This window comes from Lipomyces chichibuensis (genome assembly GCF_038497645.1).
Source record: "Lipomyces chichibuensis strain CBS 12929 unplaced genomic scaffold V1513scaffold_28, whole genome shotgun sequence".
Taxonomy (NCBI): Eukaryota; Fungi; Ascomycota; class Lipomycetes; order Lipomycetales; family Lipomycetaceae; genus Lipomyces; species Lipomyces chichibuensis.
This window is the reverse complement of record NW_027117480.1, coordinates 142,354-157,784: the sequence shown is the minus strand read 5'-3', so window position 1 is coordinate 157,784 and position 15,431 is coordinate 142,354. Positions and strand designations below refer to the sequence as shown.

Genomic DNA, 15,431 nt, shown 5'->3' with positions numbered 1-15,431 from the left:
GAATCGGAGCTGAGAGTTTGAAGTCAAGATAAGATTTGTGACGCACCGGTGAATTGCACGTGACATAGCGTAGAAGGCATTGCAACTTTGACTAGCACACACGCCCCAAAATCTAATAATTCCAATATTTTCTAGTCGCACGATCCGCAGATTGGATAAGACGGCACATCTTACAATGTCTACAGTAAGTTGAATTGGTCATTTTACATGTTTATGTTGTTTACATGTTTATGTGAATCTTTCTGTGTGTTATACAAGACTGCTGACGATTTACAGTTTGCTCCAATCAATCCCAAGCCGTTCTTACAGGACCTGACTGGCAAGGATGTGGTCGTCCGTCTAAAATGGGGCAAGACAGAATATAAGGGAGTTTTGATCTCAGTCGATTCATACATGAATTTACAGTTAGATAATACGGTCGAGTACGTTGATGGCGAGGATAAAGGTGCCCTTGGTGAGATCATGATTAGGTAGGCTGCATTCTATAGTATGTCGATCCAAAGATGAAACCATGTTAACATCCAGTAGATGTAATAATGTTCTTTGGGTTAGCGCAGCAGGTGGAGATGAAGAAAAGATGGCAGAATGAGGCAGGCCAGCATTTGACGACTATTAGCCTACGGTGATGTTACGATATAAGTATACGATGATGTGAAACTGATATAATGACCTTATCGACTTTGGAATACACAAAAGTTGGCATTTCCACTATACAATCATATATGTACAATATCTATAATATACAAATTATTTTACACGTAGTGTTGGACATCGCGTTGCGACACGTTAAGATCTTCGCTGATCATCTCACGTACAATATCCAAAACATTTCCCGCTTGTACGCGTACCAGGCCATCTCCGTCAGAACTCTTGATGTATCGCATGCTTCTAACTATCTCCTTCGCAAACTCTTTAGGAAACTCGTTGAGGTCACGGACGCCAGTGAGTAATGATCCAACGAGCACCACAGCCGCACGACGCAATGGAGTCTTATTTTCACCAGACTCGAATGTCAGCACGCCCAAGGCGCATTCAATTCCATCTTTGACCCATACAGACAAACCGCTTGGATTTGTCTCGCAAGCCATACCGAGGATGCTTAGTGCGGACGACCGAATTCGTGTATCAAGTTTGCGATTTGATACTGTGGTAACCATGGCGTGAACAATAATATCAGCATTGATGCCTGTGAGTGCTCCACCCAGTCGTTGTACGGTGCGCAAAATTGCTTCACCGATCCGAAGACGCTCGTCGAGGCTTATCGATTTGTCAGGAGCCGTGTACTGCGCGATCAACCTCTTTATGACGTAGATACCGTGTATATCAGTCAATGCTTCTAAGCCTTTAATACTATTTAGGTAAATGAACGAATCTTCATCTTTTAACGTAGACAAATATATCTTGAGGACCGAGTCGACATTGACCACAGGATCACGTTCTGTAATCAGAGTTCGTAGTAGATGCAAACCGTACGCACGAATTGGAATCAATGGGTCCTGAAGGTGATTAAGTGCCGACTGATACCTCTGCTGAGATTCAGTAAGATGAGAGTTCGATGACGCTGTCGAGACTCCGGTCTCATTGAGTAAAAGCGCCAGTGTCGCTGCTGAGGATGACACCGTGCCAGGCCCGTGTTCTGATATGTATTTGAGAGATGGCCCGAACGATTTCAGGAGACGCTGATCGTCTGAGCTAAAGGTTGTCTTGCCAACCAAAGATTCTGAAAGCATCGCTGATAGTAGAGATACGGCAACTGACACACTCTCAGAATCTGTATCCATTTCTTCTTTCTCTTCGTCCTCGTCATCCGAGTCTGGCTCCTCGTCAGTCTCAGATGGGACAATGCCAGCCAATTGCGCAGACATCGGCTTTGCGGCATGCTCATTATGATGATTATCGCGTAAAGCAGTGACGTAATCTTCTAGAATACTAGATACGAGTACAATAATTTCTGACGGCGACTCGATGATCTCCGACCTATGCTTTTCCAGTATTCCCTCCAGCAGTCGCAGATCGGTAAAAACCCTGTATGGACTGGTTAGCCAAAAACTAACTGTAAGTCATAGAATGTCAACTCACAGAAAGGGATCGGATGTAGAATCCTTTCTCTTTACTAGCCATCTTCGTACGGTCTTTAAAAATATTTTTCTTAGAGATACCATATCGAGACCATCAATAAGCTCCATAACGAGGTCAATCCTTTGTTCGAGATTGTCAATGCCTTCCAGACCAAATATGAGGTCATTTTCAGCCACAAGCTCTGTGTAGGTCTTTGCTCTTTTGCGAATCTCAATCTGCCCGTTCTCACCATTACCATACCTCCACCCGTCATCGCCATCATAATATATACTGTGTACGAGACTATCAATTTTCTCATCTGGACGACCAGTTTTAATATACACTGACAATAAACTCATTGTAACATCCGTGGCCCGCTTTGTGCGCCTTTGAAAGCACGCTAATGCCCATAAACTGTAAAATACTGGCGACTGTAGAACCTCTATAGTATCTGGAGGAGAGTTGCGGACTAATTGCGAAAGCCTATTTATAGCTTTTGTTAACTCTGTGTCGCTCACAAGGACATCGCCCGTATCTTTCAAGTCGTCTTTGGGAGCAACAGAGTCAATAATAGGTTGAAATATGAAATCAGTTACAACTCTTGGGCGCGATTTCCGCATTGATCCAATGACCTGCACCGCCGCTGATACCAACAACTTCTGTTGAGAATCGTCGAGGATTTTGAGCAATTGCGTACCTACATGGGTAAAGTAGCTTCGAGGCTCTACTCCTTTGGGAATGCTACATAGGACCGTAGCTGCCCGATCAAGCTTGTCGACAGATATGTGATCGTCTTCACGCAGTCCTCCGATCATCTCAATGAGCGATTTAACACCATCATCCGGCCGACTAATAGGGATCATCGCAAGAGTCCGAGTGAGTAACTGTAAGCACCATGGTGGCGCATCCTTGTGTACCAGCATAGTGATATACGAGAGTAACGTGAAAGTTTGCAATCTAAGCCAGTATGAGCACAAGATCTCCTTCTGGATTTGAATACACACCTATTCAGGAAATCCGTGAACATTTTTCGATACTTCGCAAGTTCATTCGTGGAAGACATAGGACTGAATCCCAGTTCCGCCAAACCAGATATGATATCCGTGCAATACTGACCACCCATTATCAAATCCGCAATATCATCCTCACTCTCAACAATTTCGACCAGTGTATCAACGACGTGGCTCAAAATATCTACACGTCGATTAGTCGTCAATTTCTTTTGCCGCCAATTTCCGTCTTTCCGACGGTTTGCAAGAGGAATGCCGACACCTGGTGTAAGACAAGGGTAGACGCATTCTATAACGATGAAATCAAGAAGTGCGTTGATTGTCTTCATATCTCCCAAGGCGATAGAAAATAGGTCCGGATTGTTCCTTTGATCATCTTTCGACGCCTCATCAACCCGTTTTAACAGATAAATAAGGTAATTAGATATGAATAACTGAGGATCATCGTCGTCTTCCAACTTATTAACAAAGTCCGAGCCTGTCTGACTTTTAAGATGCTGATAGAAAATTGTATCGAATGAAACATCTCCTTGAGAGGTCTGGATACATGCCGCTTGCGAGAGAACGTCGGATGCCTCAGTAAAATATTTTGTCAGGTTGCGAGCCATATCCACAAGGTAAACTCTCCGACCTTTTAAATATTTAGTCAGTATGCTATAATATACCGGGTCGATGAAAGTTCCGATCTAGAACACTGCCCACCACTACGCCGCAATAAGAAAATACAGGACAATCGGAAATATTCAGATTCCGCTCTGGTGAAGCGTTATTATTGGCTCATTATCAAATCGACTGGTGTACTGTACTGTATATATATAAACTTGCTTATTACAGGTAACTTAATCAATCGAGTCATTATAATTTCGCATAACTTACTCGTTGGGAGTTTCAGAGCCTCCCGACGCCACATTTCTTACGCGGGACTCAAAGTTTACACGGTTCGCTCACAATAATTTTTCCCCTCGACTTCAGTTTGATTTATAGCCATCTCCACGACCCATCACTAGTCATCAGAAACACCGACAGATACTTCACATTCTGTTTAGATATGCCCGAAGAACGAGCGAGTAAGAGGTATAAACCATCGGCTGACGAAATTGTCAATCCTTATTTAGTCGACAATCAAGATGACTCGGACAATTTTCATACGCGGTCAGCGCCTAAGAAGAAGCTTGGGTTTGAAAAGAGCAACGCAAACGGTTTGCAAGGTGCTGCTCTTACAAACTTTGTGCGGCATCAGACAACTGCTGAACAGGCACTTAAAGCGGAGGTGTGTTTTGATTGTGCTGAAACTGCTAATTAGGTGATACTTATCGATTGTGGTAGGACGGTCCTCTAAATCCATTCAACTTAAAGCAGCTGTCGCAAAAATATTTTGATATCTTGAAGATCCGACGTGACTTGCCGGTGCATTTGCAGAGGCAGGAATTTCTAGATCTTTATCATTCAAGTCAGATCTTGGTCTTCGTCGGTGAGACTGGTTCAGGCAAAACCACTCAGATTCCACAATTTGTTTTATTCGATGACCTACCACATCTTGGTAAGTAAGCGTGCGGATCTTATTGTAAGACAGCCTCTAACACATTTGTTAGAGGGTAAAATGGTTGCTTGTACGCAGCCTCGGCGAGTGGCTGCTATGTCGGTTGCTAAGCGAGTCGCTGATGAGCTGGACGTGACCCTAGGAGAAGAGGTTGGTTACAGCATTCGTTTTGAAGACAATACTTCCAACAAGACAATTCTCAAGTATATGACGGATGGTATGCTACTCAGAGAAGCCATGAATGACCACAACCTAGACAGATATAGCTGCATCATTCTAGATGAGGCCCACGAACGCACACTTGCTACCGATATTCTCATGGGTCTACTGAAGGAAATTGCGCTGCGGAGAAAAGATTTGAAGATCATAATCATGTCAGCCACACTAGACGCCCAAAAGTTTCAAAAGTACTTTTATGATGCGCCTCTGCTCGCTGTTCCAGGCCGGACACATCCTGTCGAGATCTACTACACTCCGGAATATCAGCGTGATTATCTGGAAGCCGCTATCCAGACTGTACTTCAGATTCATGCTACTGAGCCCTCCGGCGATATTTTGCTGTTCTTAACGGGCGAAGAAGAAATTGAGGACGCGTGTCGTAAGATTTCCTTGGAAGTCGACGAACTCATCCGTGAAACCGACTGCGGAGAGCTGAAGGTTTATCCACTTTATGGATCTCTACCTCCACAACAGCAACAGAAGATATTTGAGCCGGCTCCAGGTCCTAGGGTCAAAAATGGGCCTCCGGGACGAAAAATCGTCGTTTCTACCAACATCGCCGAGACATCTTTGACCATTGACGGGATTGTCTATGTGATTGATCCAGGATTTTCAAAGCAGAAGGTGTACAATCCTAGAATTCGTGTTGAATCCCTTCTTGTTGCACCCATCTCAAAAGCTTCCGCTCAGCAACGTGCTGGCCGTGCTGGCCGTACAAGGCCAGGAAAGTGTTTCCGTCTGTATACCGAAGAAGCGTTTAAGAAAGAGTTGAACGAGCAGAGTTATCCGGAGATTCTGAGGAGTAATCTTTCCTCTACAGTTCTAGAGTTGAAGAAGCTTGGAATCGATGATCTTGTTCACTTCGACTTCATGGATCCTCCTGCCCCCGAGACTATGATGAGAGCACTGGAGGAACTTAATTATCTGGCGTGTCTGGATGACGATGGAAATCTGACTCCCCTTGGCCGTCTGGCTTCCGACTTCCCTCTAGACCCCATGCTAGCGGTTATGCTGATCACTTCGCCAGAGTTCTATTGCTCGAACGAAGTGTTGTCCCTTACTGCATTGCTATCCGTTCCCAGTATCTTTGTTCGGCCCAACAGTGCGAGAAAGAAAGCAGATGAGATGAAGATGACTTTCCGACATGTCGATGGCGATCATCTTACGCTACTAAATGTGTATCATGCGTTTAAGAGTCCCGAGGCTCAGTATAATCCAGCTCAATGGTGTTATGATCACTTCCTCTCACTTCGGTCGCTTCAGAGCGCGGATAATGTTCGATTGCAGCTTAAGCGTATCATGGAGAAGAATGACCTTGACCTAATTAGTACACCATTTGAGGATCCTAATTACTACACCAATGTTCGGCGAGCGCTTACTAGCGGCTTCTTCATGCAGGTTGCGAAGAAGAGTTCATCTGGGAAGCATTACATTACAGTGAAAGATAATCAGGACGTTTTGTTACACCCATCAACTGTCCTGGAGAAAGAAAGCGAATGGGTTGTTTATAACGAGTAATTAACTTTCCACTACTAATTTACATAATTCACTGTGCTAATAATCGAATGATAGGTTTGTACTTACGACGAAGAATTATATTCGCACAGTCACTACGATCAAGCCAGAGTGGCTGTTTGAACTTGCCCCGGCTTACTTCGATATTAATACTTTCAAGAAAGGCGACGTGAAGATGAGTCTAGAACGAGTGAGCCAGAAAATGGAAGTTGCCAGAGAGCGTGCTGAGAAGAGAGCACGAGCTGTAAACAAGAACGGAGGCACTAAAAGTAGATATACGTGAGGTGAATTTTATTGTCGGTTATTTGTTGTCATGATCGATAGAAGGTAATTTTTAGCCTTGTAGGATACAGAATAGACTGGGCGTATGAATACAATTAATGCTAATATTTGATGACGATAGTATTTATAGAATTATGCTTCAAATATTTTTTGATATAGCCATTCTAGTTCATGTTGAAACAGCCCATAGGTTTTTTTTTTTTTGGTTTAGGGCATCGCTGCTTCGAAAGTTTTCCCTATTATTATTATCGATAAGCTTGAGTGCCGCCAATGGTATTTATGCACCGCATGTATCCAGAAATAGTTTAGCCAGAAACGCCACTTACTTTACAGCGCCGCCGCACAGTGGCTCTGTGGGGAACATTTAATAAGGCTCAACTGCTCCCGCCACAAGCTCGATCCGGTTCGGCGTACGAGGATGATCGAGATGTGCAGCATACTTGATGTCTTCCAAGTTGACAACCGACCTGGGACTCCACATCAGCAACAGTTCTCAACGAGAACTTCAGAATTTTAATGCCTAGTATACAAGCCAAAGCGACCAGCTACGGCATCGTTATCGATGCAGGGTCGAGCGGGTCGCGTGTCCAGATTTACTCTTGGCCGTCAACGTTCACCTCCAAGTTGACGCTTCCAGAGGTCGGCAAGGGCGGCGTCGATTGGTACAAGAAAGTCAAGCCTGGGATATCTTCTTATAGCACGCATGTTGATGATCTTGCTGAGTCGCACCTAGAGCCGTTGGTTGAACATGCGAAGAGCATTATTCCACGTGAGAAACATGCCGAAACACCTATTTTTTTGTACGCGACAGCCGGCATGCGACTATTATCTCCCGAAGACCAGCAGAAAATACTTAGCAGGGCATGCGAATACATAACAGCGAAGTCCACATTCCTGCTCACAGACTGTGACACTCATATCAAGGTTATTGATGGCGAGACGGAGGGGTTGTATGGGTGGCTGGCATTGAACTATATGATGGGCGCGTTGGATGCCCCAGACAAGCACAATCATGGGAAAGGACATCATACATATGGATTTTTGGATATGGGCGGTGCTTCTGCTCAAGTTGCGTTCGCGCCGAATGTTACCGAGGCCGAGAAACACATGGACGATTTGTACTCAGTTCGACTTCGCACTCAATCGGGTGAGCCAAGAGAATTCGGGGTATTTGTGTCTACCTGGTTGGGCTATGGAGCGAACCAAGCACATGGACGGTATATTGAGTTACTTGTCGAAGAGGCGGAGACCAAGTCGTCAACCTCGTCGAATGATGACTCAGCATCTAGTGAGCGAGAAGTAATCATTGACCCATGCTCACCAAATGGGTACCGAGACGATGATGAACCATTGTTGGGCAGACGGATATTGCAAGGAAGTGGTAATTTGACGGAATGTCTTACCAAGACGTATCCACTGTTATCGAAAGACTTGCCGTGTAAAGACGATCCCTGTCTCTTCGGAGGTGTGCACGCTCCTAGAATTGATTTTGATGTTAATCATTTTATCGGAGTTAGTGAGTATTGGCATACCATGAAATCGAGACTGTTTGCAGATGTGGTGCCTATGGGCGGCAGCGATAAAGAATTAGAGGGTGACGCCGGTGGAGGTGCCTATGACTACGCAACTTTTTCCAAGAAAGTGCAGACATTCTGCGCACGTGACTGGTCAGAAATAAAAAAGGCGAAAGATACGAAGAATATTGACAAGGATCAGTTAAAGCTCCTATGTTTTAAGGGTTCGTGGGTCATGAACGTTCTGCATTCCGGTTTTGGTGTCCCTCGAACTTCAGCGTTAACGGCATCAACAAGTGGTACAGACAAAGTAGTTGACGCTGCGGCCAACAAAGGATTTGTGGATCATTTCAAGAGCGTTGACACAATCAACGGCGTGGAGCTGAGTTGGACCCTAGGGAAGATGATTTTGTACGCGTCCAGTGAAGTTCCTTTGACTCCTACGTTGGCAACTGCCAACTCGAGCCAGACACTTGTTGGCTATGGCCCTAACAACGGCAACTTCATTCCCGAGAAATTTGACATAGGAAAAGTGGTGCCATTAATTCCCGAGAAGGACGATGATTTGGATGACTGGTGGGATGACTACGGCTTCAATGCCACGTCGCTATCGACGCAGAGCACTCTCAGTCAAAGGAGATTACCAGGACTTTTGATGTTTGCAGCAATATTCATCATGATGGCGTATGTCCTGACTGGCAAATTCCGTCGCCGGAAATTGACGTTTACACTGACTCCGAAGCGATATCGTCGACGAGTATTTGGAACCAATACTCCAAGCGGACTGGAGAGCGGCGTAGACTTGGTCACAAATGCGGCCACGCCGGTCTAATTTTTTGCATAGATTGTGGGATAGGTTTGGGGCGTTTTCACATCGTTTGTAACACAAGAAGCGGATCTTAGAGTATTATTTGGATGCGCTTAATTTTGCGAGGTTCTTTGATTCTATTTGGTTATAAATATGCTTGTCTTACATACATGGGAGGTACCTTAATTGATACTATCAAAGGTGAAGATTGTTGAGTAACATTGTAACATTTTGAATAGCCGTCTCCATGGCTGGCAGTAAGAATTGGATAAGATTATAAACGCTTTGTGGGTTAGGGCTGATTGTACCTTGATATACGCAAGAAGCTGTCAGAAGGGTAATATTGAGAACCGGAGAGGTACTTGTAGTTAATTGTAGTATCTCTATTTTAAGCCGCCAACGTCCAGCTTCGTGAGAATAATTTCGATTCCTCGCGCGACCGTCGAATCGCTACACAGCAACTCAAAATGGAATTGCCCGATCCTAACGAGAAGGCTCCCCTGATACCAGTGTCAAGCAAGTCCTACGCCTCGATATCTTCAATTCTAGAAACTGAAAGAAGACTCCATGGGCCTCTTCCCGAGGCAGGGTTTGCTACCTTCCTGCACATTGATGGTCCCAGTGAGGGTCCTCTTGTGCCTCTACATGAAATTACTCGATGGGATATGCATTTTAAAAGCCCATTGTTTCATCCTATGATTTGCAATAATGATCCATGTGATGGTAGAGATTTCGGCACCAATGAGCGAAATTTCCTTGCTTGGCTACGACTGGCCGCAGCATTTACAACGACTTCGTTTGCTTTCATTACCAATTTCTATCTTCCGCCCGGTCGCTCGATGCTAGGTCCAGACAAAATGACAGTTGGTGAGCCGTCATTACAAAACAAGGGTGCTTTGGCATGGGGACTTGTCTTCTTGGCGTGCGCACTATTTACAGTCATCACCGCATATTTGTGCTATGTTGAGCACATGCACCATATCAGTCGGCGTGTGTTGATGGTGCAGTTTAGTTCGCAGACTCTGGTTTTCTTTGGGTTATCGTGTGTAGCTATGTTTACTGCTGCATTTTATATGATGGCCGGTGGATTGATACAGGTGAGAGGCATACAATCGTGGATTTAGGATATACAAGCTGTGGTTTAATGGGCATATAAATTTTGATTGCATATGGTTTTGTGTAAAAGATTGGCTTTTGACAGATCGGCCGTATAATTTCATGTGTGGGCTGTAGTTTGATTTAATTGCATGTCAACGAAAAGGTAGCATGTATCGAAGTGGAGTTTAATAACTGTTAAGAGATGTCTGCATATAGAGGTAATGTAATGGAAGTAATGGATATATTTTGCCAAAAGATAGATAAATAATCCTCCAGTTCATGAGACAGAAAGACAAGTTTTTTTCTTGATACATGTCACACAACCATACATGCAGACACAAATCAACTTCAATCTTTCCATCGAGATGCCTGATGTCCAGTTTGAATAGTAACGGACAACAAATTCGAAACTACCCCTCCTGTAACCCTAAAAATATAGATGCATAGAAATGAAAACACATGCATACAAAAATGACAAACCAGCAGCAAAAAACGATATATAGATTAAAAACATCACAAATGCGCCTCATTGCAACCCTTTTTTTACAACCAACTCTATTAAGCACATGCATCTGAATCGACATGAATGTCGTCTACCGTTTCGTCATCATCGAAATCAGTTTCCGGTTTGATTTCAACAACTTCCTCGCCTTCCGGTACACCGCTAGCAACTACGGCATCGCTAGAAAGTTCAGCAACATCTGTCATGTTGGGATCATCATCGCCAAACACGACCTCCAGATCGTCTGTGTCGTCATCCAAGGCGTCAGAATTTAACAGACCACTGGGACTAGTTCCAGAAACCGCAGGATCCTCTGCAATATCAGTGCCCACGCCGAGAAGAGCACTCCCCTTAGGCTTTTCCAAGCCGACTCCGTATTTAATATGTCGGCTCGCAAGACCAGTGGGCCAAGGCACGTTAGAAATGCTAATGGCATCTCGACCGAGTGTCCGCCCTTCTCCAGGAAATCGTGGAGCGGATGAGGAGGAGGACGAAGAACTCGAAGAGGAGGGAGACTTATTGACGTTGAAGCTGATCGCACTAGGCAGAGTTGTCTCAGAATACGGTGGTGGCGAATTCGAAGACCTCGACACTGGCGAACTGATCTCTTTATCAGATGACGATGACGAAGGACCAATTACTTGCTCATGTGCTGTCGACGAGCTTATACTGTCATGGAACTTCGAGCCGCCTAGTGGCGTGGAGGAACGTCGCCGGTAGAAGAGCATGTACGCTGCGGCTGTTATACCGTCTTCGGCACGAACCGGACGGACAGACGAATCTAAGAGAGGTGTTAGTTCTTCGTCTTGACTACCGGGCGCAACGAATAGAACCTACCATCAAAATAATACCAGTTCCCATCAACGAAATTTTTAACATTAGCAGTGTAATGGCCACCTCCTAATCCACCAAAATGATTGTCGACCGCAAACAGATCGTAGATTAGATGTTCAGGACTCTGCGACTGCTTGGGATCACCTACTCTGTCAGAGAGATCCAAGCCTTCAACTGGAAAGTCAATCTTCACGTCAATCTTATCTCGTCGGGAGCTGCTAGAGAATCGCTTAAGATGCACGGCGAAAATATCGGGCACTTTCCATATTTCGAACGTCTTAACCGCTTGTTGATGTTTCTTGCATCGAGGACAATACCACAAATCGTCCTCACCAAGAACTTCCGGTTTAGAGAACAAATTGAGACAGTCCTCCAAACTGATCTCCTGGCTCAGCTTGGACCGCCTCCGCGCTCGTTTCTGCTGCAACTCCTCGCTAACAACAGTTTCGATAATTTTCCAGACTGGCTGTCCACGAATACTATCGGACTCGTCTGCGCCAAAACAGGCATCATAGACTTCCTTATTCCAGTAGCACACAAGAGACTCTCCCATTGTCACATAAGAATCGTGTCCGCCAGTTGAACCATCAGATTCCCAAGAAGGTGCATCATAGCCAGGAAGCTGCGGTCCATAACCAGTGGAAGTTTCATTTTTCATCCCTTTGTCTGCAGAATCGAAGAGCGAAGCCATACTCAATGATTCACCATCTGAGTCGTCATCTGAGACTTCATTCGGTCCGACACCATTCGGAAGTAGAGAACTTGGACCCACAGCGCTGTTATTGTCCTTATCACTGGCATCCTGCATCTCGATGTCCGACGAATTACCTCGACTGCCATCAAGCCAATGCTCGTCAGCATTATCATCGTACTCAGCTGCTGATTCGGTTGTCAATGGTAGCTGTTGTAGTGGTTGTAGCGCGGAACGTTCGGCGTCTGCCGCTGTAGTGATCTCACCATCAACTACAGGTGCAACACCGCCTTCTTCGTCCACCTCATCAGCGGGATCCACAGGATCAAATATCATCGATGTCAGCTTGTACGGGTGCTGCGATTGTGTTGCCTTCTTTGCTTTTACATAACGGTCGCGAATATCCTCACCTCCGTCCAATCTCGAGAAGACTGCGTTAAGACTTTTGTACGCTCGTCCATAAGAGCTAACCGCATTCACGCCAAAAATCTCCGGCCGGGATGGACTTCCAAGCTCGGTACTACCACCATCGTCTCCCCATTCCGCCAGAACTTTATTGGTGGACATACCCTTGTATTTCTCAACTAGCTTTTCGTATATCTTATCATATGATGAAGCCTCGGTGGGAGTAAGAGTGACCAGGAACGGGTAACCAAATATCTCTCGAGAATGATAGTCTCCCGGAACCTTGTCTGTCCGGTTGAGGACCGGGAAGATCATAATATCGGAATAATCGGGCTCTATAGGCACTTCGTCCAGCTCGTATAAAAATCCGTCTTCATTAGAGTCGACCTTGTCTGAAACCAGATCTGAGTCCTTATGGAAAGAGAAAAATTTGTTGCTGTAGATGGACGCGGATATCAACTGTAATTGCATATCAGCAACCTCGATTTTTGCAAACATATATTTTACAAGAATCATACCTTTTTAGGATCAACGTTCATGATTTTAGCGACATAAGCCTTGTACTCTTTAATGGAAGCGCCACCGTTAAGTTCAACATCCACTTTCACTGGCCGGCCCTTCGCAGGAACGAAGTAAATCTCCTTACTCCATGTGTTGTCGATCGGTAATGGTAGCGTCAAATCCATAAACGGGTCGAATGTAATACTGACCTTGTTGCAAACAGGACAAACAAGCGTCGACTTGTACATTCCGGCAAATAAGTCCTGAATGACAGAGTCATTTCGCATGCGATGTAGTTCCCAGCATTTGTTGGCAAGTTCAACAACAGCTTCTTTGCTGTGGACCTGATCGTCCGGCAGTTCTGGTTTCTCAGTGTAGGGCTTCTTGAGGATCCGGTTGAGATCCTCGTGAAGTCCATCAAGCAAGAACGCAAGAAACTCTTGAGAATCGTGTTGTCCGTATCCTGAAAACATCGGTCCGTATCGGCCAACAACTCCTTTAATTTCGCGCGGGATAAATGACGCCATCGTGGTTCCGCTTCCAAAAATATTGTGAACGAGCTGACCGTAAGCAGATGCTACTTTTCCGTCCATACCAAGAGGATTCCGAGGGTTTAATTCCGCCTTATAGGCATTCAACAAAAAGTATTTTGTAAGCTCCTCGACGTGGGTCAAACATTGCAAGGCGGAATTCATGTAGCAAGTGTTCCCAAGGTTTGACAGTCCGGTAGTTCCCTTCGTTCGCCCACTTGGCTCAGACTGCGGTCGCTTCGGGATCGGACGAACGTTATGTGTGTTGCGATTTCGAAAACTGACATTATTTGCCACGGACAATGAGTTGTTGGTATACGGCCCCGTAAAATCTTTCTTGTCGGTGACCCATTCATCGGAGAATGGCGACTTTTCTTCAACAGCTAAAGCTGTGTCCATACCAAGCCCAAGATCCTGAAGTGACTCATCCTTGCCGTCAATCACCTCCTTCTCGTGGATTAATTTGAACCGCGCAATGTCGAGTTTACTGGGTGGCGGTAATTGCAACTTCCAAACTCGAACTTGGCCGCGAATGTCTAAGCGATCTTTAACGGCTGCCTCGAGATCTGAATAACTGCTGGTTCGAGACATGACCAGAGAAGGAACCGGCGACGAGTCCGACGCCCTGGTTGTGAGATGATGCAACATGTAAACCGGAGGATACACTTCGACCTCAATATTCTTGGAAAATGGAGAAGTGTTGACAGCAGTGCGAGCAACCGCTTCGGAATCTTCGTTCTCACCGAACCTTTGTTTGCTATTAGCGATTACTTCTCCCACAACGGAAGGGGAACCTACCATGCTCGCAATTGCTGCCATGCATTTTCCGAAACAATTTCAAACTCACAATCATCAGCAGACTTCAGTTTCTGGCGTTCATCGAGAATAGAAGTGTTATCAATCGGTCCAATATCCTCCTCGCCGGTTTCGGAAGTTGTGAATATATCCCACCATTTTTTGGCGATGATATACCACGTCTGACCTTCCTCTACTGGAATATTAGATAATCTTTTAATCGTCGAAATCTGATCCTCGCGCGACGGGAGCGCGGATTGGACTTCGTATTCCTGATGTTGCGGTGACGATGATATGGTTGTCCAATTCGACATTGCGGAATGCGGTCGCTCATCATCAACGTCCATCATCTGACGCTCGCCGCCGGGAAGCCGAAGCGGAACCGGCCGTTTGTACTCTACCGCGTCGCCAGAGAGATCATCCAAGCCGTCAGCACCAAAGGAGGTGTCTTCGAGAAGACGAACTCGAGGAGACCCTTCGTCGTCATCAGCCGTGTCGGAGAGCGGTCTCTTGATTGACAACGATGAAGTCGATGAAAGAGATGGCGATCGTGGTGCGACATTATTCGGCGAAGTCATACCAGCCGATAGTGCTGGTGTATCAGGCCGAGATATTGGTGGTGAAGGTGATGGCGATGGAGACAGCATCGGCTATTAATATGACAAGATGAAGCCTAATCTTTCTGCTGCAATGGTTAGCTACATAAAATGGCAAAAATAGATAAAAATATTCATGTCTGTTCACTCGAGATGAGTAAACAAATTATGCCCTGGCTCTAGTCACTTGATCAAGGTCGACCGTTGCTACAGTAAAAGCAGCGCCATTGATTTCAGAACCCCACATAGTCACTAAACTTGAGAGCAACAAAAAATGAATAGCGTACCTTAAAACATTCCAATAAAGGAGCACGATAGAGTGGATAACGAGAAAATTGGAGAGTACGGATATTCTCTGCAAAATCCTCCAGTAGCACGCGTGTCTTCTAAACTCTTCTCTATATACTTCAATATGGCGGAGAGAGAGCTTTAGAATCGCTGTGCTCGAGAGACAGACAAGAACTACAATATACAAATTACTTAAAGGAATAAGTGTATAGAGTGCTGCTTGTAACACAGTAGTTCAACAAATT

The 15,431-nt window shown here is 45.2% G+C and overlaps 6 protein-coding genes across 6 annotated transcripts; 4 read left to right on the top strand and 2 right to left on the bottom strand.

The window, feature by feature from the left end:
• Window positions 1–134: 134 nt before the first annotated feature.
• V1513DRAFT_402938 (uncharacterized protein) lies at window positions 135–761 on the top strand. Its single transcript, XM_066895546.1, has 3 exons — window positions 135–184; window positions 277–470; window positions 529–761. Exons 1-3 carry the CDS (start codon window positions 176–178, stop codon window positions 587–589), a joined length of 264 nt encoding a protein of 87 aa, XP_066752311.1. The 5' UTR covers window positions 135–175; the 3' UTR covers window positions 590–761.
• V1513DRAFT_449016 (uncharacterized protein) lies at window positions 645–3,936 on the bottom strand. The gene is made up of 3 exons (XM_066898617.1): window positions 3,063–3,936; window positions 2,080–3,015; window positions 645–2,025 (listed from the first exon to the last, which is right to left on the bottom strand). The coding sequence occupies exons 1-3, from the start codon at window positions 3,674–3,676 to the stop codon at window positions 753–755; spliced, it is 2,823 nt and encodes a 940-aa protein (XP_066752310.1). The 5' UTR covers window positions 3,677–3,936; the 3' UTR covers window positions 645–752.
• A 57-nt stretch (window positions 3,937–3,993) lies between these two features.
• V1513DRAFT_449014 (P-loop containing nucleoside triphosphate hydrolase protein) lies at window positions 3,994–6,754 on the top strand. Its single transcript, XM_066898616.1, has 4 exons — window positions 3,994–4,338; window positions 4,395–4,608; window positions 4,661–6,341; window positions 6,400–6,754. The coding sequence occupies exons 1-4, from the start codon at window positions 4,117–4,119 to the stop codon at window positions 6,623–6,625; spliced, it is 2,343 nt and encodes a 780-aa protein (XP_066752309.1). The 5' UTR covers window positions 3,994–4,116; the 3' UTR covers window positions 6,626–6,754.
• A 61-nt stretch (window positions 6,755–6,815) lies between these two features.
• Window positions 6,816–9,232, top strand: V1513DRAFT_449012 (nucleoside phosphatase family-domain-containing protein). The gene has a single exon (XM_066898615.1). It carries the CDS (start codon window positions 7,141–7,143, stop codon window positions 8,968–8,970), a length of 1,830 nt encoding a protein of 609 aa, XP_066752308.1. The 5' UTR covers window positions 6,816–7,140; the 3' UTR covers window positions 8,971–9,232.
• Window positions 9,233–9,298: 66 nt separating this feature from the next.
• Window positions 9,299–10,300, top strand: V1513DRAFT_449011 (uncharacterized protein). The gene has a single exon (XM_066898614.1). The coding sequence runs from the start codon at window positions 9,414–9,416 to the stop codon at window positions 10,068–10,070; it is 657 nt and encodes a 218-aa protein (XP_066752307.1). The 5' UTR covers window positions 9,299–9,413; the 3' UTR covers window positions 10,071–10,300.
• V1513DRAFT_449010 (uncharacterized protein) lies at window positions 10,269–15,174 on the bottom strand. Its single transcript, XM_066898613.1, has 4 exons — window positions 14,306–15,174; window positions 12,995–14,255; window positions 11,384–12,935; window positions 10,269–11,327 (listed from the first exon to the last, which is right to left on the bottom strand). Exons 1-4 carry the CDS (start codon window positions 14,947–14,949, stop codon window positions 10,603–10,605), a joined length of 4,182 nt encoding a protein of 1,393 aa, XP_066752306.1. The 5' UTR covers window positions 14,950–15,174; the 3' UTR covers window positions 10,269–10,602.
• Between the last annotated feature and the right edge of the window lie 257 nt (window positions 15,175–15,431).